Source organism: Kwoniella pini, chromosome 11 (assembly GCF_000512605.2).
Source record: "Kwoniella pini CBS 10737 chromosome 11, complete sequence".
NCBI lineage: Eukaryota > Fungi > Basidiomycota > Tremellomycetes > Tremellales > Cryptococcaceae > Kwoniella > Kwoniella pini.
This window is the reverse complement of record NC_091726.1, coordinates 577626-604332: the sequence shown is the minus strand read 5'-3', so window position 1 is coordinate 604332 and position 26707 is coordinate 577626. Positions and strand designations below refer to the sequence as shown.

General features: G+C 37.8%; 9 protein-coding genes across 9 annotated transcripts; 5 read left to right on the top strand and 4 right to left on the bottom strand.

Moving 5' to 3' along the window:
- Nucleotides 1-341: 341 nt before the first annotated feature.
- I206_107562 (uncharacterized protein) lies at nt 342-7021 on the top strand (the record flags this gene model as incomplete). Its single annotated transcript, XM_070203545.1, has 34 exons — nt 342-498; nt 558-595; nt 652-1024; nt 1093-1334; nt 1402-1430; nt 1486-1564; nt 1622-1732; nt 1790-1817; nt 1882-2127; nt 2193-2362; nt 2416-2728; nt 2792-2911; nt 2972-3122; nt 3180-3477; nt 3551-3977; nt 4044-4072; nt 4141-4254; nt 4314-4344; nt 4398-4449; nt 4521-4611; nt 4681-4776; nt 4846-4929; nt 5100-5117; nt 5185-5198; nt 5265-5310; nt 5385-5444; nt 5513-5543; nt 5599-5645; nt 5720-6040; nt 6140-6198; nt 6266-6432; nt 6505-6632; nt 6712-6858; nt 6938-7021. The coding sequence occupies 34 exons, from the start codon at nt 342-344 to the stop codon at nt 7019-7021; spliced, it is 4401 nt and encodes a 1466-aa protein (XP_070059646.1).
- A 205-nt stretch (nt 7022-7226) lies between these two features.
- Nucleotides 7227-9213, bottom strand: I206_107561 (uncharacterized protein; the record flags this gene model as incomplete). The annotated part of the gene is made up of 3 exons (XM_019157605.1): nt 7227-8487; nt 8546-8675; nt 8784-9213. The coding sequence occupies 3 exons, from the start codon at nt 9211-9213 to the stop codon at nt 7227-7229; spliced, it is 1821 nt and encodes a 606-aa protein (XP_019009245.1).
- Nucleotides 9214-10599: 1386 nt separating this feature from the next.
- Nucleotides 10600-12182, top strand: I206_107560 (uncharacterized protein; the record flags this gene model as incomplete). Its single annotated transcript, XM_019157604.1, has 8 exons — nt 10600-10788; nt 10855-10886; nt 10961-11003; nt 11067-11142; nt 11217-11468; nt 11536-11627; nt 11696-11817; nt 11906-12182. The coding sequence occupies 8 exons, from the start codon at nt 10600-10602 to the stop codon at nt 12180-12182; spliced, it is 1083 nt and encodes a 360-aa protein (XP_019009244.1).
- A 390-nt stretch (nt 12183-12572) lies between these two features.
- Nucleotides 12573-13893, bottom strand: I206_107559 (mitochondrial 54S ribosomal protein uL3m; the record flags this gene model as incomplete). The annotated part of the gene is made up of 4 exons (XM_019157603.1): nt 12573-12917; nt 13067-13178; nt 13260-13516; nt 13672-13893. The coding sequence occupies 4 exons, from the start codon at nt 13891-13893 to the stop codon at nt 12573-12575; spliced, it is 936 nt and encodes a 311-aa protein (XP_019009243.1).
- Nucleotides 13894-14530: 637 nt separating this feature from the next.
- Nucleotides 14531-16346, top strand: I206_107558 (uncharacterized protein; the record flags this gene model as incomplete). Its single annotated transcript, XM_019157602.1, has 5 exons — nt 14531-14789; nt 14872-15340; nt 15433-15775; nt 15886-16059; nt 16140-16346. The coding sequence occupies 5 exons, from the start codon at nt 14531-14533 to the stop codon at nt 16344-16346; spliced, it is 1452 nt and encodes a 483-aa protein (XP_019009242.1).
- A 606-nt stretch (nt 16347-16952) lies between these two features.
- Nucleotides 16953-21783, top strand: I206_107557 (uncharacterized protein; the record flags this gene model as incomplete). The annotated part of the gene is made up of 23 exons (XM_070203544.1): nt 16953-17294; nt 17363-17475; nt 17559-17825; nt 17891-17988; nt 18060-18292; nt 18423-18593; nt 18650-18737; nt 18807-19015; nt 19079-19210; nt 19267-19371; nt 19427-19531; nt 19597-19700; nt 19774-19870; nt 19940-20045; nt 20105-20181; nt 20248-20322; nt 20422-20550; nt 20620-20818; nt 20881-20958; nt 21017-21117; nt 21179-21314; nt 21386-21506; nt 21606-21783. 23 exons carry the CDS (start codon nt 16953-16955, stop codon nt 21781-21783), a joined length of 3264 nt encoding a protein of 1087 aa, XP_070059645.1.
- A 305-nt stretch (nt 21784-22088) lies between these two features.
- I206_107556 (60S ribosomal eL21 domain-containing protein) lies at nt 22089-22978 on the bottom strand (the record flags this gene model as incomplete). The annotated part of the gene is made up of 4 exons (XM_019157600.2): nt 22089-22105; nt 22179-22478; nt 22554-22658; nt 22918-22978. 4 exons carry the CDS (start codon nt 22976-22978, stop codon nt 22089-22091), a joined length of 483 nt encoding a protein of 160 aa, XP_019009240.2.
- Nucleotides 22979-23782: 804 nt separating this feature from the next.
- Nucleotides 23783-24824, top strand: I206_107555 (40S ribosomal protein uS4; the record flags this gene model as incomplete). The annotated part of the gene is made up of 5 exons (XM_019157599.1): nt 23783-23790; nt 23875-23953; nt 24184-24249; nt 24312-24508; nt 24590-24824. 5 exons carry the CDS (start codon nt 23783-23785, stop codon nt 24822-24824), a joined length of 585 nt encoding a protein of 194 aa, XP_019009239.1.
- Nucleotides 24825-24993: 169 nt separating this feature from the next.
- I206_107554 (uncharacterized protein) lies at nt 24994-26353 on the bottom strand (the record flags this gene model as incomplete). Its single annotated transcript, XM_019157598.2, has 6 exons — nt 24994-25027; nt 25108-25236; nt 25312-25799; nt 25872-25928; nt 25988-26036; nt 26097-26353. The coding sequence occupies 6 exons, from the start codon at nt 26351-26353 to the stop codon at nt 24994-24996; spliced, it is 1014 nt and encodes a 337-aa protein (XP_019009238.2).
- Between the last annotated feature and the right edge of the window lie 354 nt (nt 26354-26707).

The window sequence follows — 26707 nt, the reverse complement described above, 5'->3', positions numbered from 1 at the left end:
TAAAGGAGGAGCATATTCTCAATTCGAAGTACAAGACGTCAAAGGAAGAACATAACAATATCGAGTCGAGGTAAGAAACTTTCAATCACATCTCCTTTGTCTCAGCTCCTTTGTGATAAGTTGCCAAGTATGACGACCTTCTCAAACAGTCTGATCGAATACATCTTGAGTATTTCAAGAGGGTATTGTCCTATAAAAGCTCAGATTTGGGTTCTCTTCATCTGTTTGTCTCACCATACAATTTTAACAACCTTTCCCCCGAGCAAATAACCTCTTGATCCCACGCTTTTACCACATCCCTGCATATCTCATCTAGTTACAGCGATACAGGTTTACACAGCATGCCCGTTCCTTTTTATGATCCCTCCCCTGCACCTGATGCTGTTTTTCAGCATGAAAAAATTCCACTTGAACGAGCTAACATATTTTCGAGATTTCTGTATACATGGATATCACCTATGCTCAAAGTGGGATATTCCCGCCCTCTGCAAATTGAAGGTGAGTGTTTTCACAATCCACTTTTGCCAGTCATCGATGACAGTATATATTTGACGCAGATTTGTGGAGTCTGAGCGAGGATCTGAAATGTCAAACTGTAGGTAGCCTGGTCATTTTACTGATAAGGTAGCTAAAAGGGAGCTTCCTGTTCAGCATGCCGAGAGGTTGCAAAAGCACTTCATGCGCCGAATGCCACCATCCCGGAGACCTAAGTCATCTCAAAATGAGGAAACGCCACTCAACGGGAAGTCAGCAGTATATAATGAGAAACAAGGTTCTACTGATACTCGATACAAAGAGAGAGACGAAATCGAAAATAATGCCGTCATCACAACGTCCGAAACTAAGATTGGAGAGCCCAGTCCAGAGCACATCAAGCTTTATGGCAAGAAGAAGGCCCAAAAAATCGCTTATGATACTCTTGTTATCGAGGATGGGAAAGAATACGATATGAGTTTATGGTACGCTGGATATTTTGCATTCTGGCATCCTTACTGGACAGCCGTGATCCTTAACGTCTTTGGGAGTAAGTATCGGGATTGGTATGATTCGTTGACGCGAAGACGGAAGTTTACGATGATTTGCCCGCACTAGAGGCAATACGGGTAGCGGCGCCGTTGGTCACCAAGAAACTTATCGAATATCTAACGATTTCTCATGACTACTATAAGGCACAGCAAGATGGTACGTCGCTCGAAGGACTTGAGGCGCCCCAGAAAGTCGGCTATGGTATTGGTTTGGCTATTGCTCTTTTTGCCATGCAATTCATTCCTAGTTTACTATTCTACAAAGCTGATCAGGTGGAATTGATAATGAGCTCTCAACTAAAGATGGCCGTGAGTCTTCTTATGGATTATTGCATTGTAAAGTCGCCGTGCTAAGTAGAGATATTATTGTCTTCAGCTTGTCGACTTGATATCTAGAAAATCCATGTGAATTGCCTTGTTAGAGGATTTTGATGTTGTATTGACTGACAACTCATCGCAGGCGTCTATCTGGAAAAGCAAAGAACGAGATGACCAATGGACGTCTAATAACATTAGTCTCTTCCGATTGTAGCATAGTAGTGAGTCATATGCTTACGATGTGACAAGCTATCAATATGCTTAGATGCTTTCACAAGGCATATGCCATGACCTTTTTCGGTACTCTCTTCTTTGACACATTCACCATAGCTGCTGGAGTAGCCTTATTGATATACAATCTCGGATATCCAGCTTTGGTCGGAGTAGCTGTAAGTTGTTTCTAGCACAAAATCGCTTCGAGTCAAATATAACTGAGATTGGTGCAGATTGTGGCCGTTGCAGGACCCGCACAATGTTCGTTTTGTCATCATCTCGTCCGTTCAGGTCTGACAATGACGCGCTATTATGTGTTTCATAGGGTGGATGGCGAAAAAGTTTATGGTCTTCAGCGATCGACAAGAACAGCATACGGATAAACGGGTCGGGCTTTTGACTGAAGTACTCAATAATGTCCGAGCAGTCAAATTGTACGCTTATGAGCGGTTCTTCGGCGAGAAAGTATCCAAAATCCGACGACATGAGTTACAAAATTTACGTGGAAAGGCTCTATCGAGAGCAGGACTGACAGCAATCCTCAACGTAATCCCAACCTTTGCTGCTATTCGTAAGTACAGTACAACTTGACTGGTTCTACAGAAGAGCATCGCAGCTGAAATTCCGCGTACTTAGTGACATTCGTAACGTATGGTCTAACGAATCATCCGTTAAATGCAGCAGTGATCTTTTCAGGCTTACAATGGTTCGCTATTATACGAGTTCCCGTCGCACTTTTACCTATGACTGTAGCTGCGATAGGTGATATGGCCGTATCGCTAGGTCGGATTAGACGAGCATTGAAGGTGAGCAGTCCTGGAATCTTCGATCCAAGCAGCACGCTGACCTATGGGTTCAGGCTGAAGAGCTCGTAGAAAAGCTCCATATCGAATCGGATTTAGAATATGGTATTGACGTTCAAGCGGACTTTCGTTACGACGCTTCCCCCAAACACAAGAATGATACTAAGACTGGAGAAGGGAAAGGCGCTGAGGAAGGCAAATCTTCAGAGCGCAAAAGAAGCCGCAAAGAGAAACGAGCCGAAGCTAAGATTGAAAAAGAGAAAGATAAGAAGAGAAAGAAACTTGGAATGCCCATGGACGTTGATCCAGATGAAGACGATTTAGATGTACCCTTTTCGTTGACAGGTGTAGAATTGAAAATACCGCGAGGCGAATAATGTTGTTCCCCTTGTCTCCGGCGATTGATCGCTGATCTGATTTCCTGTAATTTAGGTGCTTTGGTATGTGTTGTTGGTCGAGTTGGAACGGGTAAGACTACGCTACTGCATGGATTGATTAACGAAGTACGGAAAACTGCCGGTCATGCTAAATTCGGAGGCAGAGTTAGTTATGGTAAGATATCCAGATTCATCGGCATTTTATAATAGGCTAATGCAATTCCCCTGCATCCAGTTCCACAACAAGCGTGGGTACAATCAGGAACAGTTCGAGATAATATTACTTTCGCATCTCGCGAGAATGATGTTGATCAAACAAGGATCAATGAAACCATCTTCGCATGTGCTTTACAATCTGATATCGAAAATTGGGAATATGGTGATCAGTGAGTAGAATCTCGAGCCAGAGATCAGCGAAAAGCTCACTAAGTTTTGATGTGTAGGACAAAAGTGGGAGAGAAAGGAATAACTTTATCAGGGGGACAAAGACAAAGATTATGCCTCGCTAGAGCGGCATATGATCATTCGGAAATTGTTCTGCTTGATGATCCCCTCTCAGCTGTAGATGCTGCAGTAGGTCATCATTTGCTTGCGAACTGTATTCTCAAGGGTCCATTTGCGGATCGGACAAGGATTCTGGTAACGCACCATCTGGACGTTTTGCCAAGAGCAGATTTGGTTCTGGTATTAGATCGATTAACGGAACATGAGGGTCGAATCGTTCAACAAGGAACATATGCTGTGAGTATACAGTACCCTGTGAAGGGAAGAGCCCAAAGCTTTACTGACGCAATGTTTTTGACATGCTGCACAGGAATTGAGGCATCGGGAAGGGATATTCCGTTCGTTGATGGAAGAGTTCGGGACTATCGAGAAACTTGAAAAACCTACTGATAATACGGATCAGCTCGAAATTGAGCTAAAAAGCGAGCCAACTTCCACCCAGGATAGGACAGGACAAGATACGTTGGAAGAAGAGAAAAAGCCTGAAATACCCAAGAAATCAAACCTTGAAGAATCAAAGCAGTTCATGGACGAAGAGCGGATCACAGGAAAAGTCACATGGAGTACCTATTTGGCTTATTTCCGAGCTTTAAATTCACCTTTCTACATCGCTATTTGTGCAGCATCGCTACTCCTTACACAAGCTTCCTCCGTTGGGAACTCACTGTTCTTAGGATTTTGGACGGGATCATCCATAAACGGATTCACTCAAGGAGAGTATATGGGTGTATATGGCGGTACGTGCTTCTCTACTCACGAATTGTATCAAGGAAGTGCATTGACTGACACCAAAATCGGGACAGGCCTTGGAGCTGCTCAAGCTTTCTTTAACGTAATTGTTTTTCCCTGTCATCATCAATCATCCTAATGTTGGATCAAGCTAATTGTCATAGTGTCCAGTTTGCTACTGTTTTCTCAATTGCTTTAGCAGGAATGAGAGCGTCATTCAATCTGTTCAATGGAGGTTGGAGCGCAGTCATGAGAAGTCCGGTTGCATGGCATGATCAAACGCCTGTGGGTTACCTTTAGCTTGTGCCTCAAGCAAACATAGACTAACACCAACTGAATAACAGACTGGTCGAATTATCAGTAGACTTTCCAAAGGTAAGATAGCTCGAGGATTGAGATCCCATAAAAATACTGATTTCAGAATACAGATATCCGTATTCTGGATGATCAATTCACTTCGATATCGTACCAGCTTCTCAGGTGAGGTTTTCTGCAGACTCTTCCTTTGCAAGATATTAAGCTGATATAATTACTGATATACTCGTATCTAGCAATACTCTCATTATCGCTGGTACTATGGGTTTGGTCATTTACACGTATCCATGGTTAGGATTCATGTTCATTCCTTTGGGATGTGCTTTTGTGAGAACTTTCATAATCGATAATTTTGATTCTGTATAACTGCAAAACTGAGACGGTAATGGAGCTTAGTACTTGTGCACGGCATTTTACACGCGAACTTCAAGAGAATTAAAACGAGTAGAATCTTTGATCAGGAGTAATTGGTACACCTCATTCAGCGAACAAGTGAGAATGACCTTCTACCAATTTGATCGATAAAATCACTTCACTCACCTCAAATATGATTCATTCTAGTTGGCAGGTCTAGCAGTGATCCGAGCTTTTGATAGACAAGAAGACTTTCAACGTCGAATGCAAGATGGATTGAATCAAGAGCAAGTAAGTGTGCCAATTCCGATTTGCTCTGATTTGAATGTATTGTATGATCCCATGAATTTGGGACACTGTCATTAAGCACTGTGGCGCGCGAAGTGTCCCAAAACTTATGGGATCATACAATAGTCATCGGAATCGGAAAGCTGAGCTGAAAAAATTGACTGGTACATTAGCAAGCATACGTTTTGACGGTGAGTCACAGGATTTTCGTGAACGAGCAATGAATTACTGACTCTCCTGTATGATTGTTAAACATAGATAACATGTCAAAGGTATGAGTCATCACCGATCCGGAAACAATCGTCGTTAAATGCTTATTTGTTTTGATTAAATGATAGGTGGCTGTCTGTTCGGCTGGAAGCGCTGAGTCAAGGTATAATACTAGTACGTTGGTCATGCCTCTACTCGAATGATAAATGAAAAAGATATATTGACGATTGATTTTATCGATATTCCAGATGATAGGTATAATTGGAGTCGTCAACAGAAATCATGTGTCACCGGAAAGGTTTGGAGTAGTAAGTAAGACAACTAGTCGCTGTAGGCTTGATTGATTCACTAATTTCGATCATTGGAATCCTGATAGGTTTTAACATATGCACTACAATCAGCTTATAGTAAGGTTTTCCTTGATTTTGCAATCAAGGCAAAATGACTGATAATGTTGAACAGTATTCACGCTATTCGTGCCTTTATGGGCTCAATTTGAACAAGATATGGTAAGTCATACTTGAAGTTACTCACATTACCTTTTTCGCCTATGATAATGTAACTTGATTTTTCTTCTTGACAGAACTGCGTTGAACGTCTAAATCATTACAACGCTCTCAGTTCTGAGGCTTTACCACTCCTACCTAGTGATCCGAAATCTGATGAATGGCCTAATCAAGGCACGATCGAATTTCAACAAGTTTCTCTGCGATATAGACCTGAACTTCCGCTAGTATTGAAAGACCTAACTTTCAGTATTCAAGCTGGTGAAAAGATTGGTATAATTGGAAGAACTGGTGCTGGTAAAAGTAGTGTAGCTCAAGCATTATTTAGAACTGTTGAAGTTGAAAGTGGTAAGATCTTAGTAGACGGAATTAATTTGAAAGATTTAGGTTTGGAGACTGTAAGTGAACTACCCGCAAATCATCTATCAATGGTATTTCTTAGAAAGCCAAAGAAGGAAGAAAGCCAAGCTGATAATCGTTTTCATGGTTGCCTTTAGCTGAGATCCAGAATAGCTATCATACCACAAGATGCCTTTTTATTTGCAGGTACAATTAGGTAAGCTCTTTAATCTTGACTCAATGAGTAAAATTGAATTACACACTGATTATAACTTTAACCATAGGGATAACCTTGATCCAACTTCCTCAAGATCCGATGCAGAATTGAATGAAGCGTTGAATTTAATTAAAAATCATCCTAGGGTATCTTCAACTTTGAGAGATAAATTGAATTTGGATGCTAGTGTCGCATCAGACGGATCAAACTTCAGTGCAGGCGAAAAACAACTTTGTAAGTACACCATTTTTTTTTCATCTGTATAGACAAATAACGAGAATTTAATGTATTTTACAAATTCAATAGTATCACTTATAAGAGCTTTATCAAGATATTGTAAAATATTATTATTAGATGAAGCTACAAGTTCGGTTGATCCAGAAACTGATTCTTTAATTCAAGGTATAATTCAAACAGAATTTAGTAATATTACTGTGAGTTGATTAAAAAGAAAATTTCAATTCTTCTGTACGTGAAAATGGACTAATAATTGTTATAATTTTTTTAAAAAAGTTACTATCAATAGCACATAGATTACAAACTGTTGCTTATTATGATAGAATTTTAGTTTTAGATAAAGGTCAAGTTAAAGAATTTGATACACCATTAAAATTATTTGATAATAAAACTTCTATATTTAGGGATTTATGTGAAAAAAAAGTTAGTTCATCAATCAAACAGATATTATTTTCAAAATTGAAAATGAGCTGTCAAACTAATTTTGAATTTGATAAATTAGCATATTGGAAGAGATGACTTGGTCAAGATCAAGAAAGAAGCCGAATCTACGAAGAAAGTCAAAACTGATACTGATATTCTCTAGTCAAATTTGATCCATGTGTAATGACTAATCAAATACATGTGCAAGGTATATACTGAACCTTTGTCAATAATGTACAACGTTGAAGTATGAGTGTATATATGCAGATTTATCTTTTAATGCTTCATGTAATGTGTTGAAACTTATCCCTTGTTATATTATATTTTCCTGACGTATTCTCCGTCTATCAATCTACCGGTATTTTAACTTAATAACCATCCTCCCTCAATTTGATCATTAATCCACCATAAAATCTACCTAAATCAAATTTTTCCTTTTTCCTTTTTTCATTTGCTTTTTCACTTTCCTGTTGTTGTTTCTCTAATGTAGCATCTTGAAGTTGTTTCTTACTAATCTCAGAATTTCGATTCTTATCTCCATCTCCAGGTAGAAAATTAGTTACCCAATCTATCACTTGTCCAACTTGAGCTATGTCCCAAGATGAACCAGATCCTTTTTGGGTGGATGGGGAAGTACCAGCTTTACCGTCATTCTCATACTCCTTTTTGTTTTTTGCAGTTTCGAAATTATGTAAAGCTTCTTCTACGGCTTCTTTTGGATTAGTCAGGAGATTCGCTTTCAAATCTAGACCCAAGTGTTTATTGACTCCGTGTTTTGATGGGAATTCATCTGATTCGTGATTTAACCAATTGTCCTGCTTTTCTTCTTGCTCAAGCTTCTTTTGCATTACTTTTGAATCATCGGTATTACCCAATCCTTGAGGGAATAAACCACCTTCTCCCCTGAGATCCCAGTGATGGCACTCATCGACAGCTCCTAGGTATTCTCCCCACTTGGCAGAAGTGACACTGACCAAACCATCATTTCCTTCGTAACTTCTCTTTCCATTTGGTCCGTGAATGACATTGGATGAATCTTCCGCATAACCATTCTCAGCAGCCGCGTCAAGTACTAATTTGGGAAACCAGAGGGGATGAAGGACAGACATTTTCGATATTCGACCAGCAACTGATGTGTATTTAACGTATGGAGAATCCGGCGTTGCGGGGTTAAAATGATCTCGAAGGAAAGACGTAGTAAGATTGGAGTATGCTGGAGAATCGAATATCGATAGCAAGTAAGAAGTCAATCCAGCTGCTAGTGAGCCGAAAGCATCTGATTTCTGCCTAGTAGAAGCATCTTGGAGAGGTCTAGATAGTAAGGGCGATTTCAACGAATAAGGCGGTAGAGATTTGGCTTTTCCTGTTAAAGCGGCTGTTGCGGCTGCTGCTACCGATCCGACTCCGATATTTGCAGCACACCAATCCATGAAGGGTGATCCCCGATGAGGGGTACCGATTGTAGTGAGGGAAAGAGGCGTGTATGAGGTTGGTTTGATGGTGGAGATCAGGTAACGGCAGTCTAAACCTCCCATAGAATGCGCAACAAAATTCACACCTGTTCCCCTAGGCAGAGTTTCTTTCAGGTATTGATGCATTTGCTCTGCGCGTTCTTTGATGGAGCCGGTACTACGACGAAGTCCGCTGTCAGCATAAAAAAACGATCTTGCTCTAATTTTAAACTTACCCTTTTACCCCTACAACCACTACATTGGCTCCTATCCTGTTTCGGAGTACCTCTAGCACATTCGCCCAGTAGTGTAGCTTGAGGGAAGGAAATAATGGGATTGGTGTCGCTGTGGAGAAGCCGTACAAACCTAGAGGGAACATGCTGATTGTCAGCAAGGCATGTTTTTGTGAAGATTGAAAACCCCAGAAGAGTTAGAAGCTACCTGCACCGGAATGAAGAATCCTGATTTACTCACCATGACAGAGCACGACCGTCTCTCTTGGAGCCTTTATTTTACCTCCAACCATCAACCTCTCGTCGTTCATCAATCTGAAAATTTCCTTTGGTCCGTCAGGCCACTTCGGATCAGGAGCTATTTTAGGGAATTTGACATGGGGTTTATGGTGTCTATGATGATACTGATGATTCTGGCCATTTGGATCATTATGAGGTAGACGAGAAGGTCCAGCTGAAGGTAAATCTTGACCAATCGATGAAGATGAGTGAGATTCTACTCCGGCTGAAGTAGCTAATATACGATGATCCAAAGGAGATTGTTGATGCTGTCGAACATGTTGAATGGCTTTAGCTTTACCTTTGCCTTTGATCTTTGGTACTGATTCAACCCATCTATGCACAAGATATCGAGCGACTGCGAGATATCTGAAAGGTGATAGAGCAGTCATCGAGTTGATTTGGCCTGAAGCCCTATGTTCTGAGGTGGCGGCGGTAGAACGTGCGTTGGAGCGTATCGATGGTGCGGGTCCACAGAATGGGAAAGGGACGTCATGCAAAGATAGGTTACTGTAGCGGTGGATGAGAGAAAATGAGCGTGAGTAGTAAATTATGCCATGTATGTAGTTGTATGTAATTTATTAGTTGTTCGTGCAATATTGTAAGAATAACATGAATGATGCTGGATGAACTTCTGGAAATGGAAAAAGTCGAGAAGTTTATGTATTCGGCCGGTTACTACTGCTATGACGCGGTTTCATAACAGAACTGCCACGAGGTCAAAAGCGCAAACAAATCAATTTGTTGGGGAATAGATCGGCTTATGATTATCAAAAGGCGCTGCTTATTGACCACTTTTGGTAAGAATCCGAATGTTTATCAATATATTTTGATTGACATCCATGAATGTATACGATGGGGAATGTATAGTGTCAGGTGATGATGACTAGACCCCACAAATGGGCAAGGAAGGATCAAAGGATCTGTATTGATATTCAAAGGAGGTAAGCCCCTCATCTGCAGGCATCTCAACGCGATCGACGTGTCTTGTATCGAACTTTCGTCGCGCTGCTGAAAGCTCAACAAAAGAGCATATGAAGAATTCCTGCGTTCATGACGGTGCACTTGATTAGCGTTCCAGGAATTGAGCTCATCAACTTGACTGTAATTCGCTCGATTGCCCACGCCCTTCTTCCCCCTTACCCCACTTTAATGGAATCTTCGGTAAGTTGGGTGGCAAAAGTCGCAGAAAAGTGTTAAGGGTAATTCACGTGAGTTGCACGAGTTTAACCAAGACTTCGCGTTTGTTATTTCACGGAAAGTTAATTAAGGCGCAGTTGGCACAGGAAAATCACAAAAACAAAAACAATTTCATGCATAGCGTAACGAAGCATCGCATTTACTTATTTCAAAAACTCACTGATAACTTCTCTATCAGTCTAATAGTACGAGTACCTGTAGACCTACGCACTATTCTGTGCAGATCGATAATCACGGAGCAACCACATACCTGACGACGATCGTAATTTCAAAAGGCTTGAAAGGAGGTCTGAAACGGAACGTCAATTCTTGGTACGGACCCGACTCTCGAAGGATCCAAGCAGCAATAACATCGCACAGCTACGGCCTCCGACTCGACGACGTATACACAACTGCTTCTTTCTTGAGTGGTATTGTCAATTATTGATCTCCTCAGTTCATCATCTTCGAATTGATACGTCGATCGATTTGTTATTGCATAACAAGAACAAGATATACCACACCTTCCAGTAAAACTGCCTTCGTTATCTTCCTCACGGATCGGAACCGAATCGACGTTTGCAAGATAGAGGCATAAAATGTTCTCACTACTCCCTCTTACCGCACTGGCACTATTAAGCTCGACATTAGCAGCAGATACGTGTAATGGACATGCTGAACTGTGTTCAAAATTATATTCCAATGTAACCTTTATAGGTGCTCATGATAGTTATGCTGTTGGAGATGGTCTTGCGGACAATCAGGATAAGAACGTCACTGCTCAATTGGTGAGTCGCGATATGCCCATTCTGTCACTCTTATTACAAAAGTGAGCTAAATTCTGTCGTGTGTAGAACGACGGTATAAGAACGCTACAACTTCAAGCGTAAGTATAGCATGCACGTCCCACTATATTCGTTATCACTACAAAAGTTGCTGAATATACGCATACTCGTTTAGCCATAACGCCAGTGATGGAGTGCACTTATGTCATACTTCCTGCGTGAGCTTGCCATACAGTTTCATCCGAGTTGAGCGACGACGCTGACTCGTAATCGTCCTACAGTCATTGCAGGATGGCGGCTTATTATCGAACTACTTTGAAAGCGTAGTATCGTGGATATCGTCTAATCCCAACGATGGTGAGTATCCTTTCTTTAACTATTTGCAGAAATCTATTCATTACTGAGATCATCATCATTTCTTCTTCTCACAGTCGTGACTATAGTTCTGACAAATCCAGAGAACCTACCCGTCACCACCTATTCACCCATCTTGACTTCCTCAGGAATAGATCAATACATGTATCAACCTTCTTCTTCAGCTATCGGACTCAGCGACTGGCCAACATTAGGAGAATTGATAGATCAGAAGAAAAACGTGGTAGCATTCTTAGATTATCAAGCGAATTTTGATACTGAGCCTAGGCTAATTGATGAGTTCAGTAATATGTGGGAAGATGCTTACAGTGAGTGAATTTGGGATAACCTTACTTACGATTCCGTTGATATTGAATCTGATGTTTGTCAAAATAGATGTCGTGGATGCGTCTTTTGGATGTTCGGTCAATCGAACTTCTGGTTCACCGAGTGCGCAAATGTATCTGATTAACCATTACCTCGATAGTGTAAGCGTCCCATTTCTGATTTCGTTTCTACTATAACACGATGAGCTAAATCTGATCGAATTATGCAGTCATATTCTCTTGGAGGTACGGAATTTTGGATACCAAATAAAGATCAGTTGAATGTCACCAATTCAGAGTCGGGAGATGGCAGTATTGGCTTCCACGTTGGAAATTGTCTTAATTTATGGGGGTACGTTATGTTTTTAGCTTTTAATGGGGTAACAAGCATTCTTATTATATTTACTATATTGACTTCATCAAATGTTTCTCTTGCTCAGACGAAATCCCAATCACATCTTACTAGACTTCTACGACGCAGCTTCAAACGCACCTTTCGACTTGGCTGCTTCTCTCAATGGAGTTTCAGCACCTATCAACACTGTGACAGCCGGTAGTGGTGCAACAGCCAGCATTACGAGCGGAGCGTCAGCTAGTGTATCTCAATCAAGTCTGAAATCTTCCGCTATGCCTTCCCTCAATACCCGGGCTGGACTTTATCTAGGTTCAGGAATGATCGGAGCATTACTTTTAGGTGTAGGAAGGACTTTTATGTGATTAGCAGCTGGTCTGTAGGTGGAAGATCAAAATTGAATTTTGACCATATGATAGAAGAACAGAGATCCATTGTACTGGATCACGAAGTATCCGAAAAGATGATATATTCAGACATCTTGAACCTTTTATGAAAAGTATGATAAATGACATTATACCATTACACCTTTAGATTGCAGCTGTTCTCATAATTTGCTAATATCGATTCGCATTTTGCTAATATCGATTCGCATTTTGCTAATATCGATTCGCACAACATTCCTAGCATAAAGTAAGAATAATGCATCAAATTTCATTTATATGATTATATAATTTAATCGGATAATTTTATGTCTAATCGTATAAAATTCTATACATTTTGGAAAAATGAAAAAATGAAAAAAGAAATTACTTTTACTTTTCACTCCAACCTTCTCCTTTCCATTCAACAATTGCAGGCCAATTTTCATTTTTAATTCTTTCAGATGTACCTGCAGGAGTAGGTAATGATAAAACATTATTTGATAACCATTCATTTTCAGATTTACCTTTTTTTAAATTTAATTTTGATTTTGATTTTAATAATTTTTTACTATCAATAATTGAAATAAAAGAATCATCTGAACCTGGAATTGAACCTCTAACATAAATTAAATTTAAAATTGTATCAATTCTATGAACTAATAAATTTTGTGTAGTTCTTGTTTTTGTTCCCATATGTCCTGCCATTTTTTTATTTGGAATTACTCTACCTGGATCCTATTGTTGTTAGTCAAGGTAAGGTAGAATGGGTAGAATGATTTTGAGAATGAATTTTGATTTCAAGATGAAGTGAAGAAAAGAGAATAATTATAAAATAATTAATTAGCAGGTTTTCATGTTAATGAATAAATTAATTAAAAACTCACTTGATTTTGACCAATTGAACCTCCTGATCTATGTTTAACTGAAACACCATGAGAAGCTTTTAAACCTCTAAATCCATATCTTTTCATAACACCTTGAAAACCTTTACCAATACTGCGATGCCCCCCCAAAAAAAAGTTACAAACATAAGTTAAATTATTAAACATTGCAAATTGAGAATAAAATTCTACTAACGTTATACCTTGAACATCAACATATTGACCAGGAACGAAATGTCCAGCATTTAATTCTGTTCCAATAGGTAAAATTGCATCATTTGAAACTTGAAATTCTTTTAATTTATATTTTGGTTCAACTCCTGCTTTTTTAAAATGTCCTAATTGTTGTGCTGGTGTTGTTTTTTCAGGTCTCGTTGATGCTCCAATTTGTAAAGTGTGAAAAGGAGATGTTGGAGGTGGTGGATTATGTCTAACGACTTGATTTGCGTCGACCTATGAAAAGTTATACTATTCAGCACATGTATTTTCCAATATGAGGAAAATTTCGATCTCGGGACGATGTATATATATGATACTCGATATACACGATTGGAATAAGATCATACCATTTATTGCATTTGATCAAAACGCAAGACCAACAAACTTACCTGTAATACTGTAACAGGCCACCTCCTTCCATCTTGATCCCATAAAGCAGTCATACCCCTTTTCCTAGCTATTAAACCTGTTCTAAGTGTATGAGGTGTCCATTTTCCAATTATACTTGAAGAACTAGCTTGACTTGAAGATGCTATTGGTTCAACAACTTCCGCGACCGTTGCTAACCCTCGCGAGAATGATTTTGGGATGGAGCGTAATATCGAGCGCATCGTGATATGAATATGATTCAATGATGAATAGGATAACTGAATTTTATACTTTTTATAGCCTTGACTAAATAATATAAAGAGCTTTCAATACCACAGTAGGCAACATCGAAATTGAAATCAGTCTTTTTCTTTAAAGCCCTGTAATTACGGCGATGACCGCCAATTCATGTTTATACTTGTTAATATATGGTCAAGTTCAAGTTCAAGTCAATATCACGCGCTATTCCATGCATCCTATATTGATTATCTTCGAGCATCCCTTTCTTCTTCAGCTAGCAAGTCAAACAGTCTAGCTGGAATAGAACCAAGAAGCCTGGAATAGATAAAAACTTACTCTCACCCTTGTGCATTTGGGATATAGCGTGAAACGACATAACCCTCAAACAAGATCACCCTCTCTGACTTTGCCCTTAAACTTCTTTATCCCTTATATTGCCGTCATCGCACTTCATCGGCGTCCGAGCGATAAACATCTTTTTCATAACGATTTTTTGCATCAAGGAGTTGTTAGTCAAATACAAACAGTAGATCTCCTGTGGTCTATCGACTAAAGAACAAAGAGAAACTGGAATAGGAGGACAAGGAATTATATAATCCTCGCGTTGAGAAGTCATCAAATTGTATAAACAATAGGAAAATGACGAGCGTACCAGCAAATCAATTCCCAAACCCAAATGCATCAGTAGGAGGAGGAGGACCAAGTCCAGTACATTCTCAATATCAAGTACAATCTCAATATGGTCAACAAATGAATCAATATCCTACATCATCGAGTATGTATGGTGATAATTCACCTGTAGAATATCCTCAAGGTATGGGATATCCTGGAGGAGGAGATAGAGAATTTGATAGACAAAGTAGGATAGTTAGTCAGCCTGCTGCTTTACTAGATCAGTGTAAGTTATCAAATCATTAATCACAAAAATATAAATATGAGATGATTTAAATGCTGATTATTTGATCTTAATTCAATTATAGCTCATTTGAGACCAGGAAATCAAGCTGAATTATTATCACAAGATCGTACTTTACAATTATATAGAGAAAATGCTAAAAAAACAAATGATCCTGAATTAATATTTGAATTTTCAGTTTTTATGATTGATGCTGCTAAAAGTATGGTTCCAATTGAATTAGAAAATGATCCTTCACCTCCACCTACAACTACAAAATTAATGGAAAAAAAAGAAGAATTAATTAAAGAAGCTACTTCATTATTAAAAAGATTAGCAGATAGAGGATATCCTGATGCTCAATATTTTTTAGCAGATTGTTATGCGAATGGAATTGGAACTGTTAGAGGACGTCAAGATTTTGATAGAGCTTGTCCACTTTTCATATTAGCTGCAAAACATGGTCATCCAGATGCTTGTTATAGAGCTGGAACTTGTTGTGAACATGGTTGGGGATGTAGAAGAGAAAGTGCAAAAGCTATACAATATTACAAGTGAGTATTTGCTTCTTCGATATTGTATCTCAATGCGATTAATATACCGATGAGATACTACGAATTGGCTGACAAGCTTCTGTGAAAATTAGGAAAGCAGCAGTAGCTCTTCATCCTGGAGCTATGTATCGACTGGGAACAGCTGAGTTAAATGGTGCATTAGGATTAAATAGAAGACCTAAAGAAGGTGTAAAATGGTTGAAAAGATCTGCTGAACATGCAACTGAAGAATTCCCTCATGCGTTACATGAATTAGCATTATTACATGAAAGAGGAATAGATAATGTATTATTTGTGGATTTGGAATATGCTGCTGAATTATTAGCTCAAGCTGCCGAATTAGGTTACGCACCCTCAGCATTTAAATTAGGGGAATGTTATGAATATGGAAAGATGGGTTGTCCTGTTGATGCTGCGTTGAGTATACATTATTATGTGAGTTGCCGTCCCTCCTTCCCAATTCCAGTATTACATATAGCTCCCCACATTCAGTCCGTAAGCTCGTTCTTATGCGTAGTCGAGCTGACTTATAAGCTATCACATAGAACATCGCTGCTCAACAAAGTCATAAAGATGCTTGTTTCGCTCTTACAGCATGGTATCTCGTAGGATCACCTGGTGTATTACCTCAATCTGATACTGAAGCGTATCTGTGGGCTAAGAAAGCTGCTGAGCAAGGCTTGGCAAAAGCTCAATATGCTGTTGGTTATTTCACCGAGGTGAGTGATTTGCAATAATAGCATACTCAGAGGAGAGGCTTATCATTTTAATAATGCTGATTTTACCAATATACGTGTAGACCGGTATAGGAACAGAAGCAAATCCTCAAGGTGCAATGAAATGGTATAAACTTGCTGCGGATGGAGGAGATAAACGGGCTACGAAACGGTTAGCTTCAGGTCAACGAAGTGGTGGCGGTGCAGCTTTAGATAGGAGATTGGAAATGGAAGCTATGAAAGAAGAACATCAAGCTAAAGGAGGAAAAGAATCTTGTATAGTTATGTAATAAAGGAAGGGATAGGCGGAGTTTTCAATCTCATCGAGTTAGACCTTATCGAATAGCGGAAGGGACAAGTCAGATTCCATACAAGTTGGATAAAATGTCGGTATTCTCTCTCTCACACTTTTGATGTCCGACTAAGAAACGCTTCACTACGGTCCTAAATACTTCTAGGTGTTTACTCATGGTATGATTCAAAAATTGCATGACCTTTGTAGCAATATTTACGTATACGAGAAAACCTCGTTAAGCTTTGATCATTTATGTTTTTCCTCTTTGTTTGTCGATTTGTTTTCTTCTTTGTTTCGGATTCTTTCTTTTCCTTTTCGTTAGAGTCATCATGTATGTCCCCAAGAGGAACAATTTTATCGTATGAAAGTATGAATATCACGATAAGGTCATTTAATCATCACTTTGTGATATTCAGATAAATTGGCGGAGATGGCCGAGTGAAGGGATCGAGTATAAACAAAATCATTACGCGACTGCTTAAATGAACAGATGAACATTGATCTCATTAAAGAGTAAAAAGTGATTTATCATTTAAAGCATATATGTTCACTTGGATTCCTCATAACGCGATGAAAAATCAAGTACTCGCTTTAAAAGAAAATGTCTTTAATGGCAAAACAAAATAAAACCATAAAACATAAAACATTATCATCATATTATCCTAAATTATACATTTTGGGTGATTTCTTAAATGAATTTATAAATGATAAAATTCAAATAATAAAAGAAAAAGATCCAAAATCTTATAAAGATTTATTAAAAAATACAATTTGTACTTTATCAAATTTAAAAGAATATAATAATGATTTAATAATCAAAGAAAAATTAAAAGAATGTAAAAAAGAAGGAAATAATTCTGAAACTCAACAAGAAATTATAGATTATATATTAAGAGATTTACTTAAGACTGGCGATAAAAATATTTTAATAACTGGAAATCGTGTAAGTTAAAATAATTATATCCATAAAGTAAAAAATAGTTAATATCGTTTATTTATTTTTCTTTGAAGTTTCCAAAAGTTGATTTACCTATTAATATATTAAGACCAAATATTGATAATAGACATGTAAATAATTCAAGTAGTTTACTTAGAAATACAGAATGGAAATTATTAAGGGCAAGGTTTGTTTTTTTTTTTTTTTTTTTCCTTAAATTGTCAATATTAAAAAATCATTTTTATAGCTAATTAACTTTTTTTTGTTTAGAATAGGAGATGAAGCATTTAAATTAATCTTAATTCAATTATCAATTTTTTTACCTATTGGAAATAATTGTTTTATACAATTGAGTGGAATACCAATTTATGAATTATATGATCATTCTAAATTTGTTCAATCCGAATCAAATAAAACAGGTCAATCCGATGATTCGAAAGAGAGTTTTCAAGCAACGCTCAGATGCAGAAGGAAAAGAAAGAGAAGCAACACAGACGAAGATATGACCTTTTCCAAGAAATCGAAAATCAATACCAGGTGAACCTTTCGAATGTGTATCTACAAATGTACCTCGCAGTGCTAATGGATTAAATATATATCAGATCTTTGATGGATGTGAAAATACCAAGACAGAGGATTTATTACGGACACGCATCTAGAAATCCTCAAGGTAAAATCACTTATGGATTACCTCAATCTCGTGAGCAGACGGTATTGCGTCTTATAAGGGGGTTTCGAACTCATTTAGCTGATGCTGAATTTTTTTCCAAGATCCTCTACATAAGCTATGCTATATGGAAAACCATTTTCAACTTTCGAATATCGAATTATTGAGATTTGCCCAAACTGTTATTCCCTCAATACTTGGTCAAGGCAATGACGATAATTTAAAAACCAAGGGTAATAAATATAGGCTGGAAGGTGTTTTAGGTATGATTAATGAATTAGTGGCTAGATATAGAAAGATCGACTTCAGACATACTCTTCGTAGTTGTGTCAAGAACGTAAGCTATTTCAGTTTATCTTGTATAGAATTGAGTTTGAGCTAATGATGGCATAGATACAGGAAGTGAATCCTGTAAGGTCGCAGCTTTGAAAAGGAGAGTCATATGCTCATATATTGACTCCCTGTAGGTATCTGTTGGCATTTTGAAAGATGATCATCCGAATGTAAAACCCAGTACCAGTGTACCCATCACTCAAGTTTTTCCTGATCCTACATCACAAGAGGATTCAAAACCGTTCAAACTGCGTGAAGCGGGCGATGCTATTCCGCCGCTCCTGAAACCTGTATCTCACGGTCAAGTGAGTCAAACAAACAGTTCTAAGACAAGCTGCTTGTTGACCAATTCATGCGACAGGTCTGTCGGTATATAATTGCAATATTTCGTCGGCTATTTTCATCCGAAATGTTGGGTAGTCGGCATAATCTAGACACATTGACAAGCCGTGAGTTCATCCGTCTGACCTTGACTGATAGCTTTGTCAACAGAAGGCTAATGTATTGTGAATGTTCAGATGTGAAACGGTTTGTCAAGGCTAAACAATTTGAACCAATCAATTTACACTCTCTCTTGCAAGGTATACAGATCAATGAATTTCAGTGGAACAGAATCGATCCTCATGACAATCAAAGGATTAGTGTGAGCGAGGCAACAAAACGAACGAGAGTAGTAGAAGATTTTATCGAGTGGATATTCTCGAGCTTCCTGATCCCCTTACTTCGAGTAAGGCTACGTCAGAAACACGATCTCATTGATGTTTTTACAGCTAATGCATCACGGGCATAGCATACTTTCTACATTACGGAAACTTCTACTACTCGGTACGAGACCGTTTATTATACTCATGAAGATTGGTATAAAGCTACAAAACCTCACATGGATGAATTGAAAGATAACTTATTGGTAAGACTGAATAAAGTCAGTACAACTAATCTTATCTCATATACATTGCTGTAGCTGACCTTTACACATAGACCGAATCTTATTTCGCTCAACAGGGTCCGTTGGGCGTATCAGCTGTTAGACTGATACCTAAACCTCAAGGATTTAGACCAATCGTCAATATGGGGAAGAAAATTGTAAGTTTACGTCTCTGAGCTAGAATAATAGCTTACGATGCCGATTAACATGAAGAAATCGAAAAATGTCCTTGGAATACCTATTCATGGGTTCAATAAAAAGGAAATGACGGCAAATCAGATTCTCAAAGGTGTACATCAGATTTTGACTTTTGAGAAGGTAAAATCTTCTTTGATTGCTTTTAAACTGTGAGCCAATGCTCAATAGACTTTCGCCCAATTTAGGATCGGCACAGAGCATCCTTAGGTGCATCTTTATTCGGTACGAACGAAATTTTTGGTCCAATACAACATCTGAAGGCGGACTTGAATAAGAAATATGGGAAAGTGTAAGTCTCAAATCATTTCCTGCTGTAAGTCCGGAATGCAAGGAAAGTTGAACAAACAATTTACCCATTGTAGACCAAATTTGTATTTCGTAAAAATGGACATAAAATCTGCTTTCGATACGATTAAACAAGGTAAAATGATTGACGTAGTTTCAAACCTTCTAGACAAGGTAAGCTGGCTTGTTGCTGTTTCGTCTTAACACCTACATCATCAACCTAACTAACTCGCTGTACACCAGAACCACGATTATTGTGTCATGCTATATTGTTTACTTTTACCACCAGCAAGTCAAGCGTCTCATGGAGCATCAAGGAGGCTTTTCAAGTCGAGAGCTGTTGTTGATGGTGAGGACATACGTTAAGGATTCTTTTGGTATTATGAGGCTGACGTATGGTATAAGCAGACCACATCGTGTCGACTTTTGGGGGACACGCTCAAGAGATAGCTAAACCTTTGAGAAACGCAGTTATAGTTGATCTTGTAAGGCATTTCCATCATGTTAGGCCGCAACATACAATATGAAAACTGAACTACGAGAATTTTTAGGTTCGACGAAAACAAATTACAAGAGAAGCTTGCCTTGATTTACTGAAAATTCACATACAGAATAATGTATGGCAGGTGAGATCCACAATGCTATTCTACTTTCGTCATAAATATGATAATCAATGGGTTGTATCGATTTGGCTAGAATGCTGATGATTTGACGTCGGGTCTTAGATTGGCAAGCAATTTTATAGGCAAAAAGTTGGAATCCCACAAGGATCTAAAATTTCTTCTTTACTTTGTTCTTTCTTTTACGCTTGTATGGAGAATGAGTTTCTTGCTTTTACAAGACAACAAGGATCGGTAAGTCTCTTCACCATTCGATTAATTGTTTAACGAAACCATAGGCTAAAATAGGTTCTTCTCATGTAGCGTCTTTTACGATATATAGATGATTTTTTATACATCACCGATTCTCCAAATCTTGCTCGCCGTTTCGTTGAAACGATGACAAAAGGATTTCCAACATACGGGGCACAAGTCTCATCAGGCAAAACTTTGTTATCGTTTGAATGCGAAACTCGAGGTCAAATGGGTGCAATAATTGACCCTGGAGATGATGGACAGATATGTGAGTCATGATAGCGACGATGTTGAAAGCAGAAAATATTCAATTGACACAATGAATTGTAGTATTCCCATACTGTGGATTTTTGATAAATACAAAAACGTTAGACGTAATGAGTGATCATCCTAGACTATTAATTGGACGTAAGTTATTATTTATACTTTTGAAAGAGCATATCGTCTAAAAATTATTGGTCCATAGCAATCAAGCAATCTTTTGCTATTCGATCAGATCGTCATAAAGGTTCAACGTTCATAAGTTGGTTTAGTCGTCAACTTGAAAATAGAAATCATATAGCCTATGTAAGTTATTAATGCCTCATTGATCGTATTTGATATTAATGGGAATTGAAATTATGATAAGCTCGATACTGTGCATAATGATATTAATACAGTTCATCTTAATATTTATATCAACTTCGCTTTAACAAGTATGAAAATACCATATTATTTCAAATCTGATGAAATCATTAATCAAAGAAGGGAACAATTAATAGTTGGTAAGTTTTCATTTACTGTTTATTTTTTAATCAATTTTGTGGTGATATTGACAATCTTCGCACAAATTTAGATTCTTTAATAAATTCAATTGAATATACTTATTTAGCTGGAAAAGCAAGAATAAATCATGTAAATAATAGAAAAAATGATATTAAAAATCATTATAATATAAAAAAATCAAATTTCATCTTGTTAGTTTTATATATTTTCTTTTTTTCTCTTTTTTCTTTTGTTTTAGTGAAAATGAAATGATATTGAAAAACTAATAATAGAATTTACTTTTCAAATAGTTTAGCATTAAATGCAATTATAATGATTTTAAATAAAAAATCAAAATATAAAGGTATAATCAATTTATTAAAATTAAGATTGAAATTGAAATTATCCAATAAACAACATTATAAAGATAAACAGATGAATGAAATTATAGAAAAAGGTTGGAATGTTATTAAGAATGCTAAATATTAAAAATAATTCATAATGTATAATAATTACCAACGTTTGCATGAATTGAATGATGTTAGCTGCTGTATTTCTCTGTTGCTTAGAATTCAAGTATCGCTCAATCATTCATTTTGAAATACTTCCCTTCGCTTAACTCAACGACCACTGTCGATCCAAGTTTATGTTATCCAGATAAATCCAGATAAATAAGTGAGAGAATCGAAAGAATGCACAAATGCACAAATGCACGATAATTATTTTTATATGATCCATACATCTCTCATCGTACAAAACCATATTGAAATCCAAACAAAACTGTAAACCAAAGTTTAAATGAAAGTTTCGTCTGTGAAATCACACAACAAAATATTAGCCAAATCTCATCGTAATTGATATTTATAGAAATGAAATTAGCTTACAAGGTCTGGCAGTGAGGGTTTGAGGAAGGTTGTTGTTAATAGAGACGTGTCTAGATTCTCTTGGTTGAGCAGGTTGTCTTTTAAGAATAACGTGTTCACCCTTTTCTTTAGCTTCTCTCTTTTTAGCTGCATTAGATTTAACTCTATCTAAGAATTCTTGTCTACATTTAGAATGTTTAATATGTTCAATTCTAATGTTAACTCTCTTTTCAAGGTATCTACCGTTAACTACTTTGTAACAGATAACACCAACAGCTCTGGCAGTAACGTTGTAAACGATACCAGTTTTACCGTGGTAGACTAAAATAATCCCAATATTAATATAATTTCTTCCACCCAAACCCCTTTAAATTAAAATGAAATTTCAAAACTCACATTTGTGGGGCATACCCTTTTGTTGAGAAGCATTGGCTTTAATGTCAACGATATCTCCGACTCGGTACGTCTTAAGGAAAGTGGTAAGGTTAGGAGATCCATGTTCTGTTTATCCCAAATTCCAATTTTTCCAATGATACAACCAAAAAAGTTCATTACGAGTTCATATTAAGATTTCAAGACATCCACCAATTCATCCGATCCAAGAATTATCCGTAATAAAAAATGAGATGTCGATGTAGAATGATGATTTGATAGCGTTTAAATGAATGGATGAATATAAATATAAGCAAAAGAGCAATTTTTTCATCAGCATTCCTCCTCTCTTTGACATCCTTCATACAATAGACTATATATAACCCACCCTTAAAGTTCCTAGAGAACATGTGACGAGTTCTCGCCCTTGAACCGAATGAGTGAGGCATTTTGAATGATCTATAATAACAAGAACAAGGATAATGTCAGAATGCTTATCCCCTTTTGATCCTTTTTTTCTAAACTTTGATAGTGATAACGAAAGTTGACCTGTGAATGACCAGAGGAAGGACAAGGGGGTGGGGGGGATTTCGATAGTGCTGCTGAGTAGAAGAAGTGGTGATGCTTACCTCTTGCGTGGATCTGATAAAGTCGACGATAGAGATTAAGGATGCTTTTTTATTTAAGAATGAATATCTTAATTATGTTGGTAGAATTGTCAGCTGCAACGACGAGCAGCTCAGCAAAGCATACAACCAAACGAGGGAAACATCCAACAAAGGCTATGGTGGGAAGTCAGGGTCAACTACTTGAAAACTGCAAGTATAAACTACAGTGAGAACGGAATCAATTAAACCTTATGACTGATCGGAGTTAAGCAAGTCCCGACGTTTTCGTGAAATTAGATATACCAAGTTATAACTCCGCGGCATTATTATTTTATTTAATAGGAATGGTTATACTTGCCATGCTATTTTCCCGTCTGCGTAGTGAGTTTATTAGTGAATCAGTCTATTGGCCTGCTTTGGCTGATTGATGCCATTACTGCTGTCTACTGTCTGACCGAGGATTGGTTTGCAACCGTAAATTTAACTTAACATCGAATCTTACTGAATTTAATTAGTCTTCTTCATCCAGCAAGTTAAAAGTGGGTTACACCTATCATTGTCAATTGATCAAGTACATCTAGCTGACGTATAGTTCATTCACTCTTTCTTCATTACTTTCGATAATTCCCTTGTCAACTTCAACAGATGGTCTCGTAAGTCAACACTCAAGTTTAGCAGGATATCAATAGGAAATAAAGGAGAATGTACAGATACTAATGGATTGTGTGTCATCTTAGTGCTCCAAGAAAGCAATCCAAGACCTACAAGGTCCCAAAACGACCCTACGAGGCCGCTCGTCTCGATGCCGAGCTTAAGGTGGGTTTTTGTCAAATTTGGATATCAGGAAAAGAGGCGTGATCTGTTTAAGGAAGGGCATTAGGAGGGGATAGCTGTCGAAAGTGGATAAGAATAATGTGATTTCGTCAAGATAGATGAGAGATTGATCGCCTCGCAGTCAAAATGAGAATTTAGGATGGACCATGCCTTTTAGGGGGAAACAACGAAATGATAATTTGGATTTATGCTGATATTTCAATCTCTTACAGCTCGCTGGTGAATACGGTCTCCGAAACAAGAGAGAGATCTGGAGAATTCAACTTACCCTCTCCAAGGTTAGTCAGATGTCTCTTGTCCATTTGCGAACATATATACTGATTATTGTCAACTTGAATAGATCCGAAGAGCTGCCCGAGAGCTTCTTAAGTTGGATGACAAAGACCCCAAGAGACTTTTCGAGGGTAACGCTTTAATCAGAAGACTCGTGCGAATTGGTGTGCTCGATGACACTAGAATGAGACTTGATTACGTGTTGGCTCTTAAAACTGAAGATTTCTTGGAAAGACGATTGCAAACTCAAGTTTTCAAACTTGGGTACGTCTCTTAATTACATTCTCCATCCGACACGGGATCGTTGGGGATTGCATTGACTGAATTTTCTATGATTTCAATTAGACTTGCCAAATCCGTTCACCACGCTAGAGTCCTTATCAGACAACGACACATCCGAGTTGGTAAACAAATTGTCAACGTTCCTTCTTTCGTCGTCAGACTTGACTCTCAAAAACACATCGACTACGCTCTTCACTCTCCTTACGGTGGTGGTCGAGCAGGTCGAGTAAAGAGAAAGAGAGCCAAGGCTTCTGCCGGTGGTGAAGGTGGTGATGATGCCGAAGAGGATGACGAGTAAATATAATACTTAACGTTAAACTCAAGGGATCTTTGTATAGGTGGAATTTGGGATGCATTCCTTTTCATGATATCACATTACTTTTACATCATTTATCACTTCATTATGTCCAAATCGAATCATCTACTTTACTTTCCTACGTTGGACAATTCTGCATCGGTTGAAACCATTATCCGAATCTCTGTCTAGCCATTGCTTTGAACCTGGAACACCGCATGTTTACAATAGTCAGCCGGCACAATACAATCACTTGAATTGAAATTGATTAAAAAAGTTGACTTACATATCCATCGTAGCGTTTTCTTTCGCTTTCCTTTCTTGTAATCTTTCCGAATCTGCTGCTCTACGATCTTGCATTGCGAAATCTTTCCTTTCCTTTCTTCGAGATTCAGCTTGTTCCCTTGCTTTGAGACTATAACATATCATATATCATCCATCAGCTTACTACGTAGGCATTGATAGCAACATCGAAATTCTTCAAACTCACGCCGCAGCAAAACTACCTCCTTCACCCATTAAAGTACCTTCATCAACTTCAAGTCCAGCAGTAATATCTTTTTCTCTAAATTTTCTATTTTCATCATTTATAGCTTTACGTTCTTCAATTTTACCTTCTCTTCCTCCTGATTTTGGTATCAATTCATCTGCTTTATTATATATATCTTTCAAATGAGATTTACGTTCTGCTTTTCTGATATCTTTAGCAATTTCTATACCATATTGTCTATCTGATGCAGAAGGTATTGATGGTCCTATATTTCTCGAACTGGAAGAAGAAGGTCCAATTAAATTACTCTTAGATTTAGAAGATGATTCACCATGAGTTGAACGTTGTACATCGGCTCTAATTGATGATAAATTAGAAGCTGTATCTCCTCTTTCAGCAAAAGACCATTTATATCCTGTATTTTCGGATGCTTTTGTTCGTGAAGGTGGATGATATTGATCAGGTTTTAAAACTCCATCATTCCATCGCTGAATAAACATAGCCAGCATCAGTATATATTTGAGATCTAATTCAGTTCTACATGAGTATTTATCACTCACTCGAACGAATTTTCTGAAATATTTATGAGCTGATTCCGATGACATTCCATCAAGATACTAGAACTTTGCTGTTCAGTATTGTGTTTACATCTTGTGTACGATTTAGATTAACTCACTTTTGCCTTTTCCACTTTGAGCCAATGCTTAAATTCGTTTGCTTTCAAGCTATTCTCAAATAACAATCAGCAAAAACATGTTGAGCTGAAAATAACCAAAACAACTTACAAATAATCTTCTTCCCCTATTTCTTTTACTCCCATATCTCTCAGATCTACACCTTCATTCTCTGATTGTGACCTTTCCTCTTCTTTTTCCATCCTTCGTGATCTCTTATGATCTTTTTCTCTATCTCGCTCATAAGGCGAAGTTGACCTATCCTTGTGTTTCCTGTCCATATCTCTATCTCGGGAACGTGAGCGATCACGATACCTTCTTTCTCTTTCAGGCTCTCTTGATCTTGAAGTTGTTCTCGATCTGGGCATCTTATCGTTGAGTCGTCTCTATCCCGACTTGAACTCAAAACAAGATAGTCAACGAGTCAGTAGCTGTTTCATCAACCTTTATGACATGGCCTTCCTCCACCTTTATATCGAGTAGCTATTATAGGAGTCGACGGGGATTGTTCCGTCGGAAATGAATGTCTTTGAATTGCATCATTGACCGATACACTTTTCGTCTTTCTCTTATCTCCCTCAGTGATTTTGAGCTATTTACAAGTAGTAAATGAAGACTTCAATTAAGAGCGCTGGGTAAGATGTAGCAGGGTGGAAGAATTGCAGAGAGAATTGCTTCGATACTCCACTAATCCATCTTTCCGTTGTCACATGAAAGGATCG